Consider the following 19,262-nt stretch of genomic DNA (forward strand, 5'->3'; position numbering starts at 1 on the left):
GACCAAACATTTAAAATTGTTTTTGTTTTTCTCTAAGTTTTCCCAGGTGAGGGGCTTAGTTTGCAAGAAATAAAGGGGGGAATCAAGAATTTCCCTTTGATTTTTTAAGAAGTTACAAAAATAAGTTATGTTTCAAAAGATGGAAAGAGACAGTTTTTTTTAATAAAAATGTAAAAAATAGGTATTTTTAAATCTTGGAGAATGGTAACTGCCATCCCCCCTGCCATCACACCAACCACCCTTCCTTGGATCCGCCTAATAATACCCCTATAATAGTAAGGATTAATTTCTGACATGGCCAAAATAAAAAGGGTAAAAGATTTTAAACTTAAAACCAATTATCGTGGATACGTTGGGGTGCTATGCATCGAGATAGAAAAAGAATAGAGCCTAGAATCTCTCTTGTTTTCTTTATTTATTATATTTTTCCATTGTAAAAATTAAAATGAATCTAGGTCGACGGAAAAACCTGATCGCATCTGGCCTCCATATTTTTTTCTGTCTTTTATGCTACATAAACCATTCTAGGGTCAATCTAAACTAATCCTTTATTCATGAGAAATAGAGGACAGTTTGCTATTTTTCAGTAATTTTCCCTACTGCGGATGTTGCACCATAACAATTTAATAATGAAAATAATAAATTACTTGATCAGTTACAATTGTATTACTCTGCACATTCACTTGCCTTTCTCGTTTCTATTTTTTTTTTTTTTTATAAATTATGGTTAGTATTGCTCAGAAATCAAAAGCTGCATCTTTAAAATTAGCGGCACCATATCTAAAAGTTCCGAATTGCAACCAGGATTTTTGCGCAGGGTTGCACTCAGGCTTGTACAAATATTTCTTTTTCGCTTTTGTGTTTGTAGGCTTACCTCAGGAATGCGAAAAAGATATTTTCTGAGGAGAAAATGGTATGCTTTTTAGACCCCAAACTTCTGATTGTGACAATATTTCTAGTGGCATCTAAATTAATTCTTAATTTATAAAAATAGATGGCAGTCTGCTATTATTCACCATATTGCTCTGCTGTGAAGTTTTAATATAACAGCTATAACAACTTAACCCTGGTGATAATAAACTAATTTATCAGTTACAAATATCACTCCACAAGTTTGTTCGCCTTTCTGGTTTCAAATGTTGCTTTCCTAAATTATGGTTGATGTTAGTTACAAATCAAAAGCTGCATTGCTAAAACCAACAGTACTGTACCTAAAAGTTCCGGGTTTCAGCCAGCTAATTACGCGGGGCTAATTGGCTCTAATCATTTGTGTGTAATTGTCTAATCAGCTCTAAAAGCTCTAATTATGACATCCTGCACTAAGTGTTTACTCTCAACTGAGCCTTGTTAATACTCTTGCCATGTTTTTTCCTCCCTTCTTTGCCATTTCTTCTATTATCCTACTGTTCTTTTGTTTCTTCTGCATTCTTACTTATTATATTCAACTGTTTACTCTGCAGTTCATATGCTTATTCTATATATTATTTGTATGCTTTTCATAAAATACCCTTTTCATTTATTTTGCTTAAAGGTTTATTCTATTTAGCTCTTCTTTTCATCGTAATTCTCATAATTAAAATATTGTTGTAGTTATAGCTGTTGCGTTCAACTTATCTCCTTTTTCAAAGCATTTGTAACCATCCAGTCCCAATTTATCATCATAACAAACTCTAAGAAAGATCATTATGGGGTTGCACATTATCAAGGACCTGGCTCAGAGCCAGATCGACCTAACTAGGTTGGTTGCACTGCATATTGTCCCCCTTTTTCCTTTTACTCAGTGTCTCCTCCTCTAATCCCCTTTTTTAAGCAGAAAATATAGAAGAAGGTATGCGAGACAAAGGGACCTTTCCCTGACAACTTTTTAAAGGTTATTTTTAACTATTAAAATCTATACCACTTCCTCAGATCAACTTCGTGAACTGAGAGCGCGAAGTCTTATTACTTGAAAAGTTATTCTGAAAAAAGTGTGATCAAATAATTTAAAAGTTTCTTTGCGAACACTCCGTAGTCAAGTTACTAAATTTGTACGAGCTTAATTTTATTTTGGGCTATTAATGATAATACAAGTTGACCGAGCTTGCATTAGCAATTTGCCAATTGGCGAAGACACCAAGAACTTCAAGTAGGGTTGCCACCCGGTGAAAAAATCACTAGATTTTAGTGATTCTTTTATTAATTTAACGATTTGTTCAATAATCTAGTGATTTGTGTGTTGATTTAGTGATTTTTTTTAACAATATAAAATATCACTAGAAACAGTGATACATTATTAAAGGTGGCAACCCTGCCTTCAAACGGAAGTTGCACTCTCTTAAGCTGTTGTGTGTCTTATGTTTTTAGCTTGTTTTGTTGCTGATATTTTACCCAACTTTCTTTAAATTTCGCGTCGACCACTACTGAAAACTATATAACTGCATAGGAAGGTCTTTTTCATCAAAAATTAAATATATCCATTCTTCCTTTCCTTTCTTTTAAAAGAAATATGTGGCTATGCAAGTTTCCACTTAATCAATACAATCGGATATCATTTTCACTGTGCATTGTACTTCAAGTCTAGCTGCCTAGCTGTTGACTTACCCTTGCGGGTCAATTTAGTATAACCAGGGGTGTCGTATGGGGGCTAGGGGTTAGTTCCCCTTATAATTTGGAGAGAACAAATTATTATATAGCCCGTGTCCCTTGCCCCCCCTCCCCCAATAAAATGCTGCAGCTATGCCCCTGAGTATAACATTAATATTTTGTGCACTATGTATACGAAAAAATTCTAATTTCAAAGGAGTAAGATTAAAGTATTTACAGAATCGACGTTTTTCATAGAAAATTGTCAAAATTTCTGTTTGTCAAATGCCAAACCTAAAATTTACTTTTGACAAATCTAATTTAGCAAAACTGCTATCTTTTGTGTAATTCAACGAACTTCCAATTCTGCTAAAGAAAAAAAAAATCGGACTTGATTTTTCTAATTTGTGAATGAGATTGTTAAGCGCCTAGAAAAATACGGAAAATGAGGGAATCATTTTAAAATTTAAAGTGAAAAGGTGGTAAATTACGAAATAACAAAGTGCTTATATGTCAGCAGCAGTGTCACCAGACTCTTGACCTTGCAGGTTGCTAGCTAATAAAATGCAACTTATCCATGACCTTTCCTTCTTTGTTTAAATTATTTAATCGTTTTCAGAATTTAGACTACTTGAATTTGAGTTCAAATCTTTTTGGAGATATATTTGGGGATATCCTTACTTCAATATTAGGCCACTTGGACGAGCTAGATAGTTTGGCCATTAAAAACTGCCACCTAACAGGAAAATTGTTTGAAAAAGCTGCCAGCCTCGAATCAGCCATTCCACGTAAGTTTTGTCCATAAATTTCTGCATATGCTTAAAAGTGATTATCACGAAACAATAGTATCCTATGTTTCAATAGTGTCAACTGGGTGTGAGGGAAGATATGTGCTCCTCGTCCAAGTTTCTACCCCCCCCTGATTTTAAAGGTACTTTTTTGGGATATTTTCATTTAAAATGCCTTTTATAGTATTTTAATTGTAAAAATGGGGAACGACCATTATGCCTTCTCCTCCCCCTAAATCTCTGTTTATTGATGACGCTGCTTAGTTTCATACCAACCACATGCCCATCCAGGGAAAGGAGGTACTCGGAACATTTCGAAGTGTTCTGTCCCTCTCTCATATTTTTATTGCTAACTAAGGCCCCATTCGCATCTTCATCTGGGACAAATCCAGATGGCTTTTTCTCAATTTATACAATCCAGTTCAATAATTTACTATTATACCGTCTGGCTGCATCTGCCAGATCATCAGCAGTTTTGTCCATGATCTCACTTTCAAATTTCCCAAATTTGCTCCTTAATATCGGCTCTACTTCTTTCGTTTTTATTTTATTCTCATAAGATTTACCATTTGCCTAATTGAGCTACCTATTTTGCTTACCTAATTAGGTAAGATCTGCCGAATTTGCACCTAAATATCGGCTCTATTTCTTCTAATTTTGTTTTATTGTCATAAGATCTCCCATTTGCCTAATTGATCTACCTAATTTGCTTACCTAATTAGGTAAGATCTATCGGCTCTGCTTCTTTTGTTTTCATTTTATTCTCATAAGATCTACCATTTGCCTTATTAATCTACCTAATTTGCTTACCTAATTAGGTAAGATCTATCGGCCTTGCTTCTTTTGTTTTCATTTTAATCTCATAAGATCTACCATTTGCCTTATTAATCTACCTAATTTGCTTAACCAATTAGGTAAGATCTACCTAATTTGCACCTAAATGTCGGCTCTACTTTTTTTACTATTGTTTTATTCTCATAAGAACTACGATTCAAACCAAGCTTAAAGCATTGTTGCCAATATTCCTTGTGTTTTTCTAATTTTCCTCACTTAGAAATCTTCTACTTCTTCGAAAAATGTTTTTCAAAGATTAGCTTGATAATCGGTACTTTTTAATTAAACGAAACACACTCAAGAATTACGCTTAGGTTAGCTTTAAGCTTAGGTTTAAGTATTAGGTTAAGTTAAGTTCAAGTGTAGCGAGTCTGCATGCAAAATGCGTTAGCTACAATTATTCTGTATATAATGACGTAAGAATTGTTTTCTAACTTCACGCAGCCCAAATACTTTATCCCCCCCCCATCCCCCTAATGTGCATATATATAGCCCAAATTTTATAAGTCCAATGCATTGTATCACCCATAACTTGTCTTTGTGGCTATGAAACAGGTTTTCTGATTTCTAACCTAAGCGTCATTCTTGAGTGTGTTTCGTTTAAGTAATAAGTAGTCAATAATCTTCTATATTGTTCAACTCTAAATCCTCCGATTGCATGCCCAATATATCTAAATCCTTTATATGTACATTTTGTATGACTTCTGAGACAAAACAAAAGAGGGTAACCTTAAAAAGTTGACATGATAGAGAAAATCTTAGACGAATTTTTATCGGTAGACCAAGAGTTAGTCAAAAGCTAGTCTTAGATCTTAGTTAAGGTAATAGCTGTTCTCCTGTATAATACTAGTTCCCGGGTACCCGTATGAGACTAGTAACCGGTAGCAAGTTCAAATGAGTATGTCAACTGGGACAATGTCAATATATAAAGAGAACATTGGCATTTTTTCGTCAATTTTAGAGTCGTCCACATGAACGATTGATAAAAGTAGACTTGAATCTGACACAATTACATGATCAAGGTTGGAAGCAAGACCACCATAATTGTGAATATAAGTAAATAGAAGATCATTATCAGCCAGATGGAATCCTCCAGGCAGTGAATCGAGAATTTTTGCAGCCTTTTTTTTTTTTTTTTTTTTTTTTTTTTTTTTTTTTTTTTTTGTTACATAAGTCATACCAAGAGCGATGCCCCTGCTACATAGGCAAGTTCAAATGAGTATGTCAAGCATGATAAATTTCTAATGCTGTTGCCTGGAGTGTTGGTTAGATGTGCTCAAAGATATTAAACATCTTAAAGAATTATCTGAGTCTGCGATTCAAGTTAAAGGGCTTTGTTTTACTATATATGAGTAAATGGATTGCTCTCCAGTTATTTATTGTAGATGGCTAAAATGGAATATCATATTTTTCATATTTATGTGGTTAGTTATTAATATATGTGGCTAAAAGAGTAATTTACTAAAAAGAAAGGAAAAGGTGATTAGACCCTAAAACAGACTTCGTCGGGTCTTTAGGGACAGATTGATTGTTACTCGTAGTATTTTCTTTATTATCTATTTTATTTTGCTTTACTAAGTTTCTCTCTCTAAAAACAAATCGAGAAATATAAAAAAAAAATTATAAAATTTTACGGCTTAAAGGAACTGCCGAAATGCATCAAAGGATGCATCAGCTAGAACTGTGGTTGGGGTTAGGTACTTCTAAAATTCTAATAAATGGGCTTGCTGCTTTAATACTAAATCTTGATATGAAATATAATTGAAAATATGAACTAGAGATGTGAGCATTTTGAATTTTAACAAAAAAAGAAGAAAAAACATGAAATTATTTCCTGTTGATATTGCAGTGAATACTCCCCTCGAGTTGGTTAAACCCCTGCTAGCTTGTGCAATATCTAGAAAAAATGTCTCAAAGAATCCCGTCGTCTCAAAAGAATGAACTTTATTTGTATTGAGTAATCTCATTATATTATTAGTGGATAGCTTCACTTACCTGAGTCGTATTATTTACACTTACCTGAGTCGTATTATTTGTAAAGATGGTAGATGTAGTGAAGATGATAAAAGTAGAATATAGTTTTTTTTATGCGATAAGTGGTGTAATATGAACCCTTAACAAACAGATAATTCAAATAATACCTACATCCCCCTGAAGAAAACTTATAGTTAGAATATAAATGTCTCTTTTAAGATTAATTAGAATTTGAATTTTTGTAAAAAAAAGTTAAAATGACAGTAGAACATGCAAAGATTAACTAAGTTTATTCGAGGTCATATTTTCTAAGGGTAATTTGCTTTTAGGTTTCATTCAAATTTTTCAAACTGAAGTAAAAAAAAATTTCTGATTATTATCAGTAACCTAGATCGAACTTTGAGCCTCTAAACAATACGGATTAAACCCCTTCCCCCTAGTGGACACTATTTTCTTAGATTATTAAACATTTGAATAGGTATAGGAAAAAGGTGACACCATGTATTCTAATGCTCAGAGCTTAATATATTATTTTGCGTAAAAATGGCGAAACTAAAATAGAGAAAACAGTCATTTATAGAGTGTGGAAATGCCTGCAATATCTTTCTTTTAAGTTCATCCCTATATATTTATAATATATTAGATCCGAATTTAAACATGATAAATTTGAATATATTTGTTTGCCTATTTTTAGCTATTTGGTTGTAAAATGTAAGGGAATGTTGCTAGTAATTGCTTATCCATCAGAGGGCCAGTCACTTGTTATTCTTCAGAAGTTCGGGACACAATTTGAACCTTAACTCACTTGAACCATAAAGAAACAGCTAAAAACCAACACTGATTTTTTTTTGTTCATTATTTTATTATAGATTTTAACTCAAAAATTTGGTTAAGACTTTGGGATTCGATTTTTTTAGGCTCAAATGTAAAAAGGTGGCTCATTGGCTACAATAAATGGGGGAAATCTGGTCTTGAAAAATGGACAAGACTGCTTAAAGGAAAGCCTCTACAAGCTTTGAGTCTTAGTGGCTTATGTGCAGACCCTGCAAGTGCAGAAAGCTGTAAAGAGGAGGATATATCTGGCTCCCTACTCACTATATTTTCGGGTATGGCTCAAGTTCCACTCGAAGAATTGGATCTTAGTGAATGCGGAATACATTCATCACAAGGAATCAGCTCTGTAAGCAGGTCAGTCGTTCTTCCTTTTTTGTTTTCCTTTCTCATCATTTTACTTTCCTTTGCATGCATTTAGCTTTTCTCTCATTCCCATCATTTCCTTTTCAGTTTTGTTAGTTACAGCTACGTCAAGCCAAAGAGTATAGGAAGCTTATAAGATTGGAAACTGGTGCTAGTATCAAAAACAAATTTCATCAACGCCATCTAGCATTTGACGACTGTTTGACCCAAAACTACCGCATTTATGTCTTTATGTACTTTGAAATGCTAGGGAGGGTAGAGAAAACCCAATTTGGCCACTAGACGTACTAGCAGCTTAATGTTCACGATCCTCCTTTTTACAGACTGGATTTTATTTCTAATAATTTTTGAAAATGCTGCTTAATTATCACTTGCATAAAAATTTTAGCTTTGATCCTAATTGTAGATTAAACCTATCATATACCAATTTTTGGAAGTTTTTTACTTTTTATTATTAGTTATAGTAGATATTTATCCCATTCTTCCCATGTTCAATCACCGAAAATCTAATTCTTGTATGTCCCGTTTATTTTTAATCAAGGTTTTCACTTGGTGTAAAGCTAAATGACAGCGAAACAGGACGGAACAGGAACATGACTTAGGCTGCATTCTAGTTTGAATAAAAAGTAACTAAAAGTTACTGAAAAGTAACTTTTTACGTTGTAGCTGACGTTCTGTAGCAGCTGAAGCAATAGAAAAGTAACTTTGAACCTACATTTTAGCAACTTTTATTAAAGACTGTTAACGAGCATCTTTAGTGAAGTAACTGTGCAACATCATCATCATAGCTATTAATATTAATTTGAAACATATTGGAGTATTATTCTAATGAAAGAGTAATTAATACGTTTGAAAGTCATAAAAAATGTTACCCTTACAAACCTAATAAGCAAGAAGTTACTTCACAGCCGTTCCAGTTGGATGTCACTTCAAGTAGCTTTTGTAGTTAAAGCAAAGTTACTACGGTTTGCAACCTGGAATACATCCTTAATTATGTCCTAACGGTTTACAGCTAGAATTGAACGAGGTTGACGCTTATTTGTTGGTATTGTTGGTGCTGTGCTGGCAACAGCGTATTGGCACTGTAAGTGCAGTGCTGACAACAGTGAATTGGCAGTGTTGGTACAGACGTCAATTTGCTGTCTTTTTTGGATATTGTTTGTTTGAGAAGCGTGTCCCGTTGTATCATTTCTGACGATTTTCACCTTGTTTAAGCCTAGATATAGAGCCAGTTTAATAAGACTAGTAAGGCTAATGATTAAGGCTAGATTTTGGCTATTAAAATATAATTTTAATAAAAAAAAAACAAATCTTAATAAAAAACTGAGTTTTTTCCAATAAACAAATTAAAAGGAACAGACTTTTGCTGAGAGACTTTGAAACACCAGGAGCACTATATTTTAGAGAAGCTTTATGTGACTAAAAAAAAATTGGGTAGGCCAGCTGAAATATAGGGGGTCACTTACTCCCTACCCGCCCTCAATTGACGCCATTGTCAAATACAGCGCATAAAGATATGTTGGAGGAACTAAAAATATGCGAAATAAGTAAATTAGGAAACGTGGACAAATTCATATGATTTTTTAAGAATATAATGATACAGTCGAACGTAAAGAAACTATATTGATGTAGTTCATTCAGTATAATTAAACTCCGTTTAAAAATATGTTGGTCTATCATATTTTTGGAATTGTCAATATATTTTCGAGTTCTTTCATAAAATGTTTATGTAGGTCAGATAACTTTAAGTCTTTCTGGATTAGAGCAGTTTAAATACATAGCGTTACTTTAAAAAAAAGTCATTTTATCAATTCTAAGTATCTATTTCAGGAATTATCGTATTCCTATTTCAATGATATCAGAAACCACAGCTGACGAAAAAATTAATTTTGTTTATTTTAGCCTGTGCTTGTGTGCCAGGAGTACTACGTTTTTATGAACTTTGATATTTCTGAAAAAAATTATTTTTGCCATGTTATTAAAGTATTTTGGAATTTTAAATTCAGTTTAGAATATTGATTTTAAAGAGACGATTTGTTCGGAGGTGCAAATTGCTCAATTTGTGTCTATGCCGCCTAAAGCATTGCTCCTAAAGCATTTTCTGCTAAATAATTACCATACCCCCCCCCCCGCACAGTTAAGAAGGCTTTTCCGGCACTATTTTCTGGTCCTATTTCATTAGAAAATTTATATTATGGATTTGCAAGAAATATTTTTTTATGTAGGTCAAGTAACTGTAAGTTTGCCTATATTAGATTATTTTAGGTTAGCTCAGATATTTGAATTTTTTTTATTAGTTTTATCAATTTTCAAATTACGAATGTTACTTTGGGAAATCCTTGCAAGCCTAATTAGGAAAACACATCTGAAAAAATTAGGAAAACATGGGAACTCAACTTTTAATGAAAAATTCCTCCAGTTATCTAGTTTTACGCTTAGCGAGCGCAAAGTTTGAAAATAAGGAACGTTTGGGAAAAATCAGCAGAAAATGAGCCCAAAAAAGATATATCGTCATAAACTCTAGAAAGGGTAACTTGCTTAATTGCTTTATTGAAAGACAAACACTGCCATAAATCTAAGCTTTATATAGATATTCTGGTAGTAATATAGATAGTATTAAAATTATTTGATATTCAACACTCAAAATTGTTAGCTAATTGACATAGCTACAAAAAATATCTTAAAAAAAAGACAATTAAACTGTCCTATTCTCTTATCTTTATCCCTTTAATTAACTATTAGTAGAACCCTTAATTAACCTTATTAATTAATTAGCCTGAATTAACCATATTAACCTTATTGATTAACCTTATTAAGAACCCTTAATTAATAGAACCCTTATTTTCTTCTGATTTCAAACTATCATTTTTATTACTTAATTTTAAAATATTCCTACTAGCCTATATTTGTTAAAGACTGGACATAATATAGGCTAGTGGGAATATGATATCTGTAGGGGGATATATCTCCCCTATTGATTGGGGAGATAATATCAATCAGTAGGTGTCTTAATGGTGTATATCAACCGGCATCGGTGTCTTGCTATATAATGGTTGCCGTTTGATGTTATTTTTGAATTTATTTTTGATGTTAATAATTATATAATCATATATTTTATTTGTTAACCTATTGTCCATAATCCTAATCTGTTCACTCTAACTTGGTCTAATTTATTTACGTAAAAGAACAATGTTGGTAATATTTTAGCCAAAAAACTAGAACATGCTGCTATTAACCAGGCAGCAAATGTCTCTGATGAGAGAATAGCGTTAGTTTCAAAGAGTATGGACTACATATAAGAGTGGAAACTGGTGCTAGTATCGAACATAAACGCCAATGCCATCTAACGTTTGGTATTTCTTGACATATTTCAAGCTTTTCAATTTTTTTTTCTCAGTAACTGAGACCAAACAATTATTCCTACAGTAATTTTGCCAGTTACACTAATTGCAATAATTTTGCTTTATTCTCATTTTGAAGAAATTTCAAACGCTTTGGGGTATTAGTGGTTTCTTGGTCGACACTTGCACCAGTTTCTAATCTAAGAAGTTGCCCATACTTTTTTTCCCATGTTTTTTCGTGTTTCCAATGATATAACAATATAACCCCCAACGACTTTTTGTTTCTTTTGATCAAAAACGAATAAGATTCGAATCTTATATATATTTGTGTTATGTTTGCAACATGGCTAAAGCAGAACATAATTAAAAAAAAAAAACCTAAACGACAAAAATATGCGAAAAAAGTGTTTTTTTTATGCCTGGTATCTGATAAGCTCTTTAGCTAATTTGATGCACAAACAATAACCTATGTAAAATCGGAGTATATATCCCCATCCCCTAATGTGCAAATTTATACCCAGAATTGCGTCCTGTATCTAAATTTAAAATTTATCTGTGTCGCAAATGAACTTTGCCTCACCCCCCTAATGTGCAAATATATACCCTGATTTGGATATATTTAGCGGTGGGGTATAGTTCAATTGCGACACAAATGAATGTTACATTTGGATTCAGGATGCAATTATGGGTGTATATTTGCATATTAGGGGGAGGGGGTATATACTCATCCACATGATTATTTTGTAAACCTTCGATTATTATGTAATTATACGTAATTATTAACCATGTAGTGTATTTACGTAATTATAAGCTATGGTTATTGGGCAATTATATGGCTAATAATTATATGTAATTGAAATTGCACCTTTCCATTGCCTGCAGTCATTAACCAAACAGTTGAAAAATTACAAATTGCTTATCTTATATTATCACAGATGTATAAAAATAGATTATTCATTTCGTATATCATCATTAATTGCTTGGCTTGTAGGCGGGGTAATTGGATTTGTATTCAGGATATTTGGCTTCACCAGAGTACTGAACATCAGCAACATATCCAGTGTAAGCGTCGACATTATAGGTAACAGTTTGAACTCGTCCGTCAGGGAGAAGAACTCTGTATGAGCCATAGGTCTTTCCTGCGGCATCGGTGTCTTGCTGGTGAGCATAGTCGTTGTAGGAGGGGTCGTCCTTAACTGACCAGGCGAAATTGTAGGGTCTTGGTTCGTATTTGTAGTCCTTGTTGTAAGAGGAGCTTGGGTATTTGTCTTGTGCTGTGACAACAGCAACAATAGCAGCAAGAATGATTACCTAGAAGTAAAACCCAATATTTGATTCCAGTTTAATTTTAAACACTATTGATTTTTAGATGAGTAAATATTTTAATCGCTAAATAAGGAAATGTTTCAGAATATAAATAAATAGCTCTACTATAGAAAAAAGACTAAATTTTTTCTCTAGCTCCAAGTGTGTGACTTTTTAGGATTGCAACGAACTTTGCAGCTTACCATCAATAGCGTAATGAGCTAAAAAATAAATGCATATGATTTTATATGAGATGGACTCCTCCCCACCCCCCTAAAGAATTTTTTGAACCTAATTGTTGTTGCTGCTATTGACAATAGCAACAAAAAGTATGGAGCATGCCTCCTTAAAATGGGAAAAATCAGGGCTCTCACAATCTTGTATCGATATAGCAATCAAGCATGAACTGGAAAAAATAACAATTTAAAAGTTATCTGCTTAAAAAAAATTGAATGAAAAGCATGAAGCGAAAAGGTAAGGCAAATCAGAATGAAAATAAAGCTAAGATTTTTGTCTAGTCATACTTGATATTCGCTAAGCATGATTTACATCTATCTTTTCTATATAAATTTCAGTATTTTTTTCATCAATTTTTCCTAAGATTTTTCTGCCCATCCCTGTAGTCTATGAATAATAGCCTTATTTGGTATTTTCATTTCCTACAGCCTTTTTTGGAACTTTCATAGAAAAATATTGAAAAGAACAACAAAGTTGCCCATCCTCCTGGATTTTGAAAAATGTGTTCTAAAAAACTAATTTTTGTTAAAATATAAAAAAAACAATTTTTATAAGTAAATGTAACCGTGGTATCAAAACTTAAAACGATCCGAAATCATCCTGTATTTGTGGGGGCTACTCCCTCCGATCTTTGCGCTGAAGTTTTTCCCCGGTGCTATAAAGTGACTACTGAAGCACAATGGCAATTATAGGGGGATAAAAAGTATTTTTCACAATACCTCAAGAATGGAAGAGCTTATTGATTGGAACTTGCGTTAGAGAATAAAATTTTCATTTGAAATGTATTAAAAGCAAAATTTTTTAAAACACTAATGGATGCTTTCAGTATAAAACAATAAAACTTTAGCGTAAAGAGTGGGGGGTTAAGGAAGAACATTCTCATCATATACCATTGTTCGGGGTACCCGGCTGACTGACCGTATTTGAAACAGTAGGCTATACGAAAAGTGTGGTTCAGTCCCACTTTCTAGGGCTATAATGAGAGAAAGGTTCAGATGGCTAGGGCACGTTCTTCAGATGAAGGATGACAGATTGCCAAAGATTGTCCTTTTTGGCCAAGCGTGTGGGGCTAAGTGGAAAGCAGGTTGTCCGCGGTTGGGGGTGGGAAGGTGTCATAAAGAAAGATTAAAAGGTAATGGGAGCTTCCTGGGATTGTGTAAAGAGATAGGCTTTGAATAGATTGGGATGGAAGAGGAGCGTGCGTAGTTGTGTTGGCCTCAGGCGGCTTGGTGCTGCTGTGAGCTTTGAGTAGTAGTTAAGTTTTATGCACTACATCGATGTGACTTATACATTCAACGACACTCGACACTATAGATATTCCCTTCCAGGAATAGAAATACTTGGAATTTTTTCCCAATTCTTAGAATTTTTCATAAGAACATATAGGCCTTATTTGGGCCAAAATTGTTGGTTTGCGGACAAAATGCCAGAAATCAGCGCCAGAGTATCTTTAGACTAAAGCAACATTATGAGATTATTATGGGGGGAGTGAATTGCAACAAACACGACTTTAACTGTAACAAGAGCACAAAATTAGCAATCTAAAAATATCTTTCTTTTTGTTTTAGCTTGTCTCTTTCAGGCCACTGTTCTGCAAATTTACCGCGGAATTTATCAACTTTACAGTTTACAGTTCATTCATGATAACATTATATTTGCATTATGTTTTTATCATTAAAAATATCCCTTGGCGTCAATAAGCTGGATTTTAGAGGGGGGCTTACCTGGTGCAATCAGCACTTCCAATGCTGTATAATAGAAATCTCAAAACAAAAATATAAAAATATAAGGCAGCGTCATTCAGGCAGCGTCATTCAGCCCCCCTTCCCCCCTAATGGGTGCCCATGAAAACATCTGAAACAATTGTCCACCACAAAAGGCTTTTGCACATTAAAAATTATCTGACTGAAATGGCAGTATTTTTGTAAACCATGTACTAATTTATGCCTTACCTTCATTTTTTATAAGTTTTTCTATATTCTCTATTAAGCACTCAATTGAAACTGTATGCTAGAAACAAAATAATTGTTGTTTTTATATACCAGATTGAAAAAAAAATAATGATGAGATGTATCTAGAACGTCTTACCACGCCCTGGTAGAAGTGACCTTAACCGTATAAGTGGATCATTTTTTGCTTGTGGTCAAAAATACTAGTTCTAATTAAAAATTTACATCCCACAATAGTTGTTGTCACCATCAAGAGTACTGTGAGTCATGCTCGTTTGCACCAAGGAAAAGCTTGGAGTTTCCCACCAGAAAAAACTAAAACTGTGCTGTTTGGCTGGGACGCAATTAATCGGTTTTCCCCCTTAAAGTACCAAGGAAAGTAAAGGGATTTGTTGCCCTTGGACCCACTTTAGTTAATTGGACGCAAAATAATTAATTTTGACAACGTTTTTCGCCCCTAAAAATTCAAATGTTAACTGTCTGGTGATTCCTATAAACAACACACCTTCACAGGAAAGCCTTTTAAGCCGTTTTGTGGCACTTCCTTTTTAGCAAGTGCCAATTTCTGCAGTTTCTGCCAATTTTTCACTCACGTATCTTTTTTTTACATCTGTTACTACTACCAAAAACTGTATGACTGCATTTGTTTCTTTATTAAAATTAAATTAAATTAATTGCGATTTTTAAAGTTAAAATGGCTGACTAAGTTTACATTTAGCCAGGTAAGGGCTGGTATCCAGGACTTTTGTTTGTGGAGGGAGGGGGATACAAAAAAACTTCAAAAACACTTAAAAAATGTAAAATTGATATATAATCTTTCTTGATTTCTGGAAATATTTCTGGTCTACGCTGTTGTTATGAAAGTAAAGGGTAATATTGAACCCCAAAATGAGCATAATTTATTCCGTATAGGAGGGGAACTTCCTCTTCCTCATCTATGTCTCATGGTATCCGCCTCTTCCATATCCGTAGGAACGTTTTCTGGAAACATCCAGAAAATCTTCTTTAACTTCTCAAAGCCCCCATGTTTCAGAGCCATACAAGACCACCGTGAGTTCTAGCCTCCTAATCATAGTTCTAAGTTTTATTTTGCTATTCATCCAAAGTTTCTTCTACTATGAAAAAACCCAAGCTATATGCCTATTAGTGCTACCTAGGTAAGCGAAGATACCCATTTGGTCGGTGTTCTTCGAAAATGGCTCATTCGATTGGAAATTGAAATGTCTAGTGCCCTTTTTAATATTCGAAAGTGACTGGAGGGCAACTAATCCCCCTCCCTCGCCCACCATTTCCCCAAACACATTCAATCCAATTTTTGAGATTGCCATTTTGTTTAGCCTATTTCAAAGGTCTGGAAATTAGGTATTTGAAGATGACAACCCCTCCATAGCCCTCAGGGCAAGGGTTGCAAGTTGGGTCCTGGGGGCATTTAAGGTTTATATAGAAAGAGTGATCGTATAACTTCGGATGGTCTCATTGGATTGCTTATCAGAAGTTAACTAGTTAAATTAGAAGTTAAGTTAAGTTAAATTTTGCACTTAACTATTTAAATCACCTTTGATTGTCACTGTCCTTGGTAATTCACTATTGAATTTGTCAAATTGGTCAGCTCCTGCTTCATACAGCTTAGTATTTCTCTATAATATTTAAAAACTAGATAACCTAGAATTTTACAGTACATAGATGCCAGAAAAGAGTAGACCCTAAACAACTTTCAACAACAGTAATTTTTTACCATTTGTTAGAAAAAAAATGTGTTGATTAACATACTCGTAATCGGCATCACTACCACTAGGCAAAATGGGTCAAATTCATCCTTAAAGTGTGGAGGAAGAGGCAAAGAGCCAAAAATTTATTGTGTGATGACACGTAGAAAAGATGTCTTCTATGGGGCTATTGGGGTCGTAGATAATGGAAATGAAGGTGAAAATGATCCATCAGAGAGACAATTTTTGGCAATTCCTCTTTAGTGTTCTAAATGGTAGGGGTTTTCTCTAAAAATATCGGCATTTATTTTGTTATCTCCAAAAAAAATTTGGTTATCTCAATATTGACATTTATTTTAGCGAGTAAGGTGTCTTTTCTAGGAACCTACAAAAACTGACGCTTAAGATATTTGAGTGGCATAAGAAAATGGATATCGTAATAATTTTTTCTTTTTAATGTCTTTTCCGTCATTACTGGGATTGGTGAAAGGTGACAGATTTTGTTGCCATACTTGTGAAGTTTGCCTTCAAAACTAAAAATCTTATTGAAAGGAATAAATTTTACGGAGCTATCGGAGCCGTAAACAAACGAAAGGGGTATGAAAATATTCTCCAATAAATTTAATAATTGTCAGCGGCCCAGTAATGAAGTCCTTCACCTTTGAAATTAAACAAGCATTGTAGCACTGCCGATTTCCATTTATTAGCTTCCTGAATAATTTCAGAATTTTTTATAGTCAGAATGTACAATAGTTCTGTTTTTAGCCCACAAAAATGCTTAAGTTCTAAAGGTACGCTGTGCGGGGTGGACAATGTGGATCATGATATTTACACTGCATACAGCAAGGGTACTTCCATGGTTCAGCTATCATTGCAGCCATAACTCCAGCCTTAAGTCAAAAGAACCTCAGCTTTCCGAAGCTGGAATTCCGCAGCAGATTTTGTCCGACGCTCTGCAATTCCGTAATTGAATTACAAAGGAAATGACGCAATTCTTAAACGATAAAATACGAAAATCTCCGGGAAATCTCAAATTTTGATTCTTTTCGTGAGCTTGACTCGTGGATCGCTTCTTGAAAGCTGAAAGCTCTACTTCCTGCTTGAAATGGATTTGTGCAAGCAAGATTTCGAGGATCAACTGTAAAAGCAAGCATATTATTTCTACCCTTGATTAATCTTCCTCGAGCAGTGAGTCCTGCTTGTATTCTTCCTTGATGCTTGTAGCCGAGCATGGGGAGAAACACCGATTCATACCTATCGTAAGGTTTGTCCAGCCTCTATGGTGGAAGTCCGTGAAAATAATAGAAACTGAAAAACCTGGAAACATATTGAAAGAGATTATCTTGAAACTAGGATTCTATCTTCTCATGAGCTTTCTCGGCTGCAAAGAACAAATCATGAAAGGATCAGACTTTAAATAAATTCTTGAAAGCGTGTATGCCGCACGAACAGTATCTCCTATATTGACGGATAAATCAGCAATCCGTGTCTTCGGTGGAAATATTGAGAACTCCCAATCTATTTATTTATAACACTTATCGCAGTATATGACAATTGGTCCACTGCAAGCTTTTTATGAAGGATTCATTGGCGGTAGGTTAAGCTTACAAGATCAAGTACTAAAGGTCTTGAAACTGCATTAGATAACCAGAAGAAAGAATTTCAGTCGATGGAAGCAGAACAGTTAATCTTTGGATGGAGTACCTGGATATGGTTGGCATAATTCAGAGGTTCCTAAGGGCAAAGAAACTCGGTCTGTGGGAACAGCATTCGCACGGAGTAAAAGAACATGCCTCCCTGTCTCACAGGAGCAGGTCTCAATATGTAAAGATCGGAGAGTTTACTCTAAATGGACAAGCTCTCAGTTTTTCACCTGGGATTTTACAAATCTTTTTATTATAATGGCCTTCTTATGATACAACGTCCAGAAAGACAGTAGACTGGGTTGTTAGCTGATCTGGCTATAGAACAGGAATATATGAGGACTTTGGAGATGTCCGGAGACCCTACTGGTGGAGACTGAATGACAGAATTTCAGAAAATTCTTAGATTATGTCTTTATGTTAATTTTTATACTTACATTATTCTTTATGTTAATCAATACTGCTGCATTAATAAATGAGCTTTAATTTATGCATTTTTAAAACTTTGACTTTGTTTTTCTTTTGAGCAGGGTGTTCAAACATATACATTTTTTTTAACTTAGGGTTTCAGTAAAATTTAACCATTTCTACAGTAGAAGCACGTAAGTTATATTTCGTAATGATGAAATTACAGATTTTATTGTAGGTTTAAAGCCTTTTTTTTCCTTTTTCAATGTCTATGATCAAGAAAACCCTAGAAAGGACTCCTTGCTCACTAAAATAGGATATTTTAGTGATATTTGGTCTCTACTTCTCTCATTTCAAACTCTAAGGGGCAATTTGCAAAAATACCCCTATAATAATGGTGAAGAACTTTTTACTTTCTTTTTTTCTATGGCCTCAGTAATCTAATACAAGAAAAATTGTTAGTTCGTTTTGGTACGTTTCTAAAAAGAGTATAGTGAATCTTTACCATAAAATTCACCGGTAGCTTAAAAATCATTGTTCATGAAAAAATCATATTTTTCTTGGTGTTTATGATTTACGACCAGTTAGGCTTGTCCTATTATGCTATTAAATTTTAAAAAAAACAAGTTTTTTTAGCTGAAAATAAGGAGTCACATTAAAACTTAAAACGAATAGAAATTATTCCGTATATGAAAGGGGCTGTACCATCCTCAACGCCCCGCTCTTTACGCTAAAGATTACCACTTTGTCACAACTCTACTTTTTAAAGTAATAAAAATTTTTAGCGTAAAGAGAGGGGCGTTCAGGAGGGGCAACCCCTTTTATGTACGGAATAATTTCTGTTCATTTTAAGTTTTAATGTCCCTCCTTACTTTCAGCTAAAAATAAACTTTTTCTTAATTTAATTTCTGAACGTCTTTCAACGAATGCAGGTACGAATTTGGCTCACCGTACATGAATGATTAAAACGGAATTTGCATATCAACTTTGGCAAAGTTTTCCCCTGTGTAAAATTTCCTCTGGGCAGCTCACCTCCAGAAAATACCCTCCCAATGTGAAAATCTCACTGCATAAAATAAAAATTATTTATTATGTGTATGAGGGGGCGGTCTTCCCATACAGTGCCATGGAAAATCCCTCTATCTAAAGAAAATCCCCTTACGGAAAATTCCTCCATCTAAAGTTTTTCCCACATAAAATACCCCCCACAAGGAAAATTCCCCCAGACAATTCTATTCTAGCTTAAAATTATCCCTGGAAAATTTCTTGTGGATGATTCCAGCTGAACATTTTTTCTTAGCCCACTTTTATTTGAAAA

General features: G+C 34.1%; 2 protein-coding genes across 3 annotated transcripts in view; one reads left to right on the forward strand and one right to left on the reverse strand.

The window, feature by feature from the left end:
* The window catches only part of LOC148956066 (tonsoku-like protein), a 252,279-nt gene that overhangs the window by 177,859 nt on the left and 55,158 nt on the right, over positions 1–19,262 (forward strand). For both annotated transcript variants that reach the window (XM_089092042.1, XM_089092127.1), the window contains 2 exons: positions 3,182–3,350; positions 7,076–7,346. In XM_089092042.1, the coding sequence (XP_088948168.1) occupies positions 3,182–3,350; positions 7,076–7,346 (440 nt within the window). The remainder of the gene's footprint in view (positions 1–3,181; positions 3,351–7,075; positions 7,347–19,262) is intronic.
* Positions 11,602–14,254, reverse strand: LOC148956067 (pro-resilin-like). The gene is made up of 2 exons (XM_089093895.1): positions 14,191–14,254; positions 11,602–12,007 (listed from the first exon to the last, which is right to left on the reverse strand). The coding sequence occupies exons 1-2, from the start codon at positions 14,194–14,196 to the stop codon at positions 11,669–11,671; spliced, it is 345 nt and encodes a 114-aa protein (XP_088950021.1). The 5' UTR covers positions 14,197–14,254; the 3' UTR covers positions 11,602–11,668.

Source organism: Artemia sp. Qi Xiang Cuo, chromosome 1 (assembly GCF_049724085.1).
Source record: "Artemia sp. Qi Xiang Cuo chromosome 1, ASM4972408v1, whole genome shotgun sequence".
In the NCBI taxonomy this organism is placed as follows: Eukaryota; Metazoa; Arthropoda; class Branchiopoda; order Anostraca; family Artemiidae; genus Artemia; species Artemia sp. Qi Xiang Cuo.